Source organism: Anomaloglossus baeobatrachus, chromosome 4 (assembly GCF_048569485.1).
Source record: "Anomaloglossus baeobatrachus isolate aAnoBae1 chromosome 4, aAnoBae1.hap1, whole genome shotgun sequence".
Lineage (NCBI taxonomy): Eukaryota > Metazoa > Chordata > Amphibia > Anura > Aromobatidae > Anomaloglossus > Anomaloglossus baeobatrachus.
Genome location: NC_134356.1, coordinates 33437113 through 33444239, shown reverse-complemented (window position 1 = coordinate 33444239; position 7127 = coordinate 33437113). Strand labels below are relative to the sequence as shown.

The following is a 7127-nucleotide window of genomic DNA, read 5'->3' as shown; positions in this document are numbered from 1 at the left end:
CAGGAGGCAGGTGCAATGCGGGAGCGAGCCAGCCTGTGCAGTGCGGGAGCGAGCCTGTGCTGCTGCGGGAGCGAGCCTGTGCTGCTGCGGGAGCGAGCCTGTGCTGCTGCGGGAGCGAGCCTGTGCTGCTGCGGGAGCGAGCCTGTGCTGCTGCGGGAGCGAGCCTGTGCTGCTGCGGGAGCGAGCCTGTGCTGCTGCGGGAGCGAGCCTGTGCTGCTGCGGGAGCGAGCCTGTGATGCTGCGGGAGCGAGCCTGTGCAATGGCGGGAGCGAGCCTGTGCTGCTGCGGGAGCGAGCCTGTGCTGCTGCGGGAGCGAGCCTGTGCTGCTGCGGGAGCTGAGGGCTTAAAGTAATGATGCCCGGAGTCGGTGCATGCGCAGATTGAGCTATTGGCTCAAGATCTCATCTGCGCACACTCCGCCTCTGGCCCATTGATCTCCCGGCAGTGGACGTAAGGAAAATGCCACCCGGAGGCGGAGCGTGCTTATCATTAAGCCAATAGATCAATCTGTGCCGGCTCCGGGCGCCATTTCTTTGAAGCCTACACTGCCAACAGAGCATCTGGGACACCCGCCGCACCCCCCTGTCTCCCTTGACACTACTCCTCTTCCGGTAAGACACCACCAGAATATAAGATGGACTTTTTTTTTTTTTTTTCCCCCCCTCTAAATTTGGCGTGTCTTAAACCGAAAAATACGGTAGGTCTGAAACGGAGGATACATACGGTCTAGTAATATCACTCCAAAACCTGAATTTATATATAGGTCCGAGCAGGGGTATTTACTAAGTGATCAGTGACGAAGGTTAAAGTAAGGGGGAGAAGAGCTCTGCGAATAATGGATTAATTATATTTAGCAATAAAAAAAACAAGGGGGGGGGAAAAAAGGAGGGGAGGATGGGGAAGGAGAAAAAAAAAATGGCTGCTTTATTCCACCAACAGCTCCCCCCTCTTCTCTGGTTGTGTCTGGTATTACAGCATAGTTCCATTGAAGTCAATGGTGAGCTGCAGATACCCCACACAACCAGGGGAGGCGCTGTGAGAAGAAAGCATTCGTGTTTAATAAAAAAAAAAAAAAAAAAACGGAAAAATAAACTTGACATCACACCGGAGGTTTTTTTTATCTTTTGCAGCAAAATTAATTTTTACAATTTTATTAAGAAAATTACCATCAAAGTATTTAAGGAAAAAAAAAAACCAAACAAACCCCTGAGAGTTCCGATCTCTACAATGAAAAGGGGAATAAACAATCGTACCTATAGATGGCGCCAAAGTGTGTTCTTCTGGCTGTAGAGGAGGCCGCACCCCAACATTAGTCAATACAACAGTGAGGAAGTAACTTTTTTTGGGCTTTGGAGGAGGGGGGCTGTGTACCCCTCCCCCAAACAATGGTAAGGCCTCGATGGGACGATTTATTAAAAATTGCAGATTATGGCGATTGATCGGTATGGATTCCGGTTCGGTGCGATCTATAGCAGGGTGTGTACGGCGGAGGCCTTCCTCATAAGCCGCTCGGTCATGGGGGAGTTTGGTCTCAAGACGTCTCTTTCAATTAAAAGACTTCTGCAATAAAAAAATAAATAAATAAATAAAAAAAAAATTTTAGAATTTTTTAATGGATTTAGTGCCCTTTAAATGATAGGTTTGTCCCTGGGTCCACTGGTAAATATCTGCCCCTGCTCCCGGTGTCTGGATCGAGCCGCAGAGCTCACTTATACTGTTCCCGATACAGCCGCTTTGGGGTGAAACAATATTTCCTGAAAAGGGATAAGCCCTTTAAGGAGTTTTAATTATCCTGCATAAAAAAATGTTTTCTTCCAAAAAGAATGTCTCGTAGTGTAGATCAGCTCTATTGAAGTGAATGAGGCTGAACTGCAATACCGCACACAACCTGTGGACAGAGGTGGCGCTGTTTCTGGGAAAAAAATGTAGCCACATTTTTCTTATTTTGAATACCCTCTTTAAAAAGTTTCCCTAGAGGGTGTAATATCACTCATTAATTATCCCTAGAAAAGACCTATGTATGGAAACGTGACCCAACCCCTGAAAGGATACGTGGCTATGTGCAGGTGATGTGTGATCTTACCTGGCTAAATTGTGATGGGAGTTTTTATTGCTATTAATTGCAGCATGAATGAGAACCTGGTTGAAGAGATCTCTCTGGGGAACAGAACATAGAAATTATGGGTAAAATTTCACATAAACCCATATTACCAATCACAATACATTCTTTACTTATCATGGAGTTTAATAAAAAAAACCCACTTGTATGCAGTGAGCTCCCTCTAGTGGTGGCTTCAGAAGGTTACAATTATCTATGTATGCAGTAAGCTTCCTCTAGTGGTGGCTTGATTATATGATAATTATCTGTTGTATGCAGTGAGCTCCCTCTAGTGGTAGCTTCAGGAAATTACAATTATCTATGTATGCAGTGCGCTCCCTCTAGTGGTGGCTTCAGGAAATTACAATTATCTATGTTGTATGCAGTGAGCTCCATCTAGTGGTGGCTTCAGGAAATTACAATTATCTATGTTGTGTGCGGTGCGCTCCATCTAGTGGTGGCTTCAGGAAATTTCAATTATCTATGTATGCAGTGAGCTCCCTCTAGTGGTGGCTTCAGCAAATTACAATTATCTATGTTGTGTGCAGTGAGCGCCCTCTAGTGTGGCTTAATTATATTACAATTATCTATGTTGTGTGCCGTGAACTCCCTCTAGTGGAGGATGCAAGATGTTAATTATATTGTATGCAGTGAGCTCCCTCTAGTGGCAACTGCAGATAGTTACAGTTTTATCCATGTCTCTGCAGGGATTTGGAGCTCTTTGTCAGGAAACCAGTGCTCCACTGCTATAAAGACATCTTAATGTATTCTCTGAACTTTTTCTATTTTCCATCACATCTTCATGCTGTTACCTGGGCATCGCTTCCTCCAATATTCAGGATCTTGTAGCGGATCGGCTGCATCAGCTCCACCACCTTGTCATAGTTACCGCTGTCGAACTCTACGAGGGCCTGACTGAGCGGGAGGCCGAGCTCTCTGATCAGGGAGTGCTGATGATTCTCCCCCGGAGATCTGAGGATGGAAAATACACAACACATGAAATAAAAGCCTACAAAGTTCATACATTTATCAAATGCACAGATATACTGTACATCACAGTGTGAGGAACAGCAACACGTACACTGCCGAATGATTGCTGCTGGGGACGAAATTGTGCACTCGCTTCCCCCTACCTTGCTATCACTCTCTTGCTCTCTAACACTCTTGCTCTGCCTCGCCAGCCCTCTCTGACTCCCCTCTGCCTCGCCAGCCCTCTCTCGCTTCGTGCTCTGCCTCGCCAGCCCTCTCTCGCTTCGTGCTCCGCCCCGCCAGCCCTCTCTCGCTTCGCGCTCCGCCCCGCCAGCCCTCTCTCGCTTCGCGCTCCGCCCCGCCAGCCCTCTCTCGCTTCGCGCTCCGCCCCGCCAGCCCTCTCTCGCTTCGCGCTCCGCCCCGCCAGCCCTCTCTCGCTTCGCGCTCCGCCCCGCCAGCCCTCTCTCGCTTCGCGCTCCGCCCCGCCAGCCCTCTCTCGCTTCGCGCTCCGCCCCGCCAGCCCTCTCTCGCTTCGCGCTCCGCCCCGCCAGCCCTCTCTCGCTTCGCGCTCCGCCCCGCCAGCCCTCTCTCGCTTCGCGCTCCGCCCCGCCAGCCCTCTCTCGCTTCGCGCTCCGCCCCGCCAGCCCTCTCTCGCTTCGCGCTCCGCCCCGCCAGCCCTCTCTCGCTTCGCGCTCCGCCTCGCCAGCCCTCTCTCGCTTCGCGCTCCGCCTCGCCAGCCCTCTCTCGCTTCGCGCTCCGCCTCGCCAGCCCTCTCGCTTCGCGCTCCGCCTCGCCAGCCCTCTCTCGCTTCGCGCTCCGCCTCGCCAGCCCTCTCTCGCTTCGCGCTCCGCCTCGCCAGCCCTCTCTCGCTTCGCGCTCCGCCTCGCCAGCCCTCTCTCGCTTCGCGCTCCGCCTCGCCAGCCCTCTCTCGCTTCGCGCTCCGCCTCGCCAGCCCTCTCTCGCTTCGCGCTCCGCCTCGCCAGCCCTCTCTCGCTTCGCGCTCCGCCTCGCCAGCCCTCTCTCGCTTCGCGCTCCGCCTCGCCAGCCCTCTCTCGCTTCGCGCTCCGCCTCGCCAGCCCTCTCTCGCTTCGCGCTCCGCCTCGCCAGCCCTCTCTCGCTTCGCGCTCCGCCTCGCCAGCCCTCTCTCGCTTCGCGCTCCGCCTCGCCAGCCCTCTCTCGCTTCGCGCTCCGCCTCGCCAGCCCTCTCTCGCTTCGTGCTCCGCCTCGCCAGCCCTCTCTCGCTTCGTGCTCCGCCTCGCCAGCCCTCTCTCGCTTTGTGCTCCGCCTCGCCAGCCCTCTCTCGCTTCGTGCTCCGCCTCGCCAGCCCTCTCTCGCTTGCTCTTCCTCTCTAGCAATCTGTGCTGGTGCTGTGTGGCAGCCATTGTGGTGGTGGTTTTGCGTCGGCGGGGTGTTGTGGCCTGGAGTCATGGAGACTCTGCTTTGTAGCATGGGTGTTTTGAGGAATCAGGTCATGGGCCCTGCTGGTGCATTGTAGCCGCACGGCGCCGCACATTTGAGGCATAGATTAGGCACCCACTCAGAGGTTCGCCATGACCCAGCAGTGGCTTTATACAGTCTGATCCGAATGTTAAACCAAGAACCTCATTTCAGGTATTTAATTTTTGCCTAGCGGCTTTAGATCAAGCTATGATTTTGGGACGTGCGATTCATGTCTGTCTTCCAGGTGCGCTATCTAGCACTCTTGCTCACTCTCGATTGCTAGCACTCTCTCCCCGGCCCTCCGCTTAAAATATCAAGCACTCGCATGATTATGGAGCAGGGATGAGCACACTCGCCCATCAGAGGAAGTCCAATGTGATAGTAGATGGCGGTCTCTAATAAAAGTGGCCTCTCAGTGTGGATACACAGGGATAGAGGTAAGCATCATGGCTAGCGTGAACCTGGACCTGATGCCTCGGTCACCGGACTAGAGCCGCGCAAACCTATCTGCCGACTTGACGATGCGCGGGCCTACTAATCGGCAGTGGCATAAGGGATGCTGCAGGTAGGAGGTTTGCAGAATAGTGACGTGGCGCGCAGATCCAGGTTCGTTCATCTTTTTGCTCGGCTCTACTTACTTAGAAAGTTCCTCCAGAGCCTGGAGCAGCTGCGTCGTCATCTCCTGATCTTTGGAACCCAGGGAAGACATTAAGAAATGGAGGTCATTGAATATCAGGATGTGATCGTCCCGGTGTTTCTTGGTAACCTGCACCAGTTTGTCCCATCGTTTTCCAACATCCACGCCTGGAGGGCACAGAAAGGTCAGGAATTATTCCGGTAGGGGATGCTGGGAGCTGTATCTTATAAGCTGAAGGGCCGCAGGTGGCTGAGCGCTGATCTAGCCTCTCAACCACTGACTCTAGATAAAGGGATTGCCCATAAGACAAATCTAGATCAATAAATTCCTTACCGTATACAGATTTATCATGGAGGTTAATGAGAAGCCTGTATGCAGTGAGCTCCCTCTAGTGGCGGCTGCAGGAACTTACAGCTTTATCTATGTTTATGCAGGAGATTTGGTCAGTGTTCTCCATTCACTTTCAAGGAGCAGGACACTTGCAGAGACATTTATTTTTAATATTTAATTTTTGCAGCTGACTTTCATTTAAACTGTTGCATCATTTGGCTTTTTACAGTCTCTTTTTCTGGAACCATTGAAAGTCGCATAATGAGGTAACTAAGAATCCAATAGTGAGCTCACTCCATCAGATGAGTTTCTCCCTTTTATCTCGAGACTACTCAGGTCTGTTCATCAGGCATGGTAGACCTGAAGAGACCTGAGTAGTCTCGAAAGCTTGCAATTATTACCATCTTTTCAGTTAGCCATTAAAAGGTATCAACCACTGAGGAATTCAGTTCTTTTAAACAATTTTTATCTCTACTGGCTAACACTGTACAAAGATATTTACCTGTATCCCTTTTATCTGTATTATTATTTATAATATTTATATATTTAATTTTATCTCTTGTTTTATCTTTTACCCGGTCTTATTATTTATTTTTGTCTTACATTTATTTATTTATTTTTTATTATTTTTCTGTCATTTATTTTATTTATTTTTCCATCTTGTTTGCTTTTATCTGTATTTTATTTATATTTTTATTTTATGTCTTATCTGTCTTATTTTATTTTTCCGCCTTATTTTATCTTTTTTAATTTGATTGATATTTATTTTATGTCTTGTTTTATCTTTTATATGCATTTTATTTTTTTTAAGTATTTTATGTCTTTTTTTTTATAACTGAATATTTTATTGAATTTTTCAAAACAAAGAAAATACATGGATATGGCCCGCAAACATGTGAGCAGTAATTTTAAACCATAAATCAGGACACACATCATATTATCCATTGATATATTAGAAACAAAGAATGTGACAAAACAGACACTACAATACTAGACAAGGAGACATAGGGAGGAAGGGGACAGAATTATCTTTTATTTATTTTTCCATTTTGTTTTTTTTATCTTTTTCATTTTATTTATATTATTTATTTTATGTCTTGTTTTATCTGTATTATTTTATATAATTATTTTGTCGTTTTATCTGTATTTATTTATATTTTATTTTATCTTACCTATGTCTTATTTTATTTTTCTATTTATTTTGTCTTATCTGTCTTATTTTATTTATTTTCAGTCTTTTTTTATCTTATCTGTATTATTTTATTCATATATTATTTAATGTCTTGTTTTATTTTAATTTATTTTTCCGTCTTGTTTTATCTATTTTTCCTTGTTTTATCTGTATTTATTATTTTATTTATATATTATTTATTTTCTTATCTATTATGTCTTTTAACTGTCTTAATTTATTTTTCTTTTATCGGTCTTATTTTATTTTTTTCTATTCATTTTTCCGTCTTGTTTTATCTTTTATCTATTACTTTTTATTTTATATTATGTCTTATCTCTATAATTTTATTTTTTCCATCAGTATTCTTTATTTATTGATTTTGTCTTGTTTTATCTGTCTTATTTTATTTATATATAGTTTATTATTTTATTTATTTTTATCTGTCTTGTTATCCTCTAATTGGTCTTATTTTTTATTATTTT

At 46.3% G+C, this 7127-nt stretch overlaps 1 protein-coding gene across 2 annotated transcripts in view; it reads right to left on the bottom strand.

The window, feature by feature from the left end:
- Positions 1 to 1099: 1099 nt before the first annotated feature.
- The window catches only part of TTC38 (tetratricopeptide repeat domain 38), a 24963-nt gene continuing 18935 nt past the window's right edge, over positions 1100 to 7127 (bottom strand). For both annotated transcript variants that reach the window (XM_075344225.1, XM_075344226.1), the window contains 4 exons: positions 5146 to 5311; positions 2911 to 3070; positions 2084 to 2157; positions 1100 to 1560 (listed from right to left, as the gene is read on the bottom strand). In XM_075344225.1, the coding sequence (XP_075200340.1) occupies positions 1467 to 1560; positions 2084 to 2157; positions 2911 to 3070; positions 5146 to 5311 (494 nt within the window). In that variant the 3' untranslated portion in view covers positions 1100 to 1466. The remainder of the gene's footprint in view (positions 1561 to 2083; positions 2158 to 2910; positions 3071 to 5145; positions 5312 to 7127) is intronic.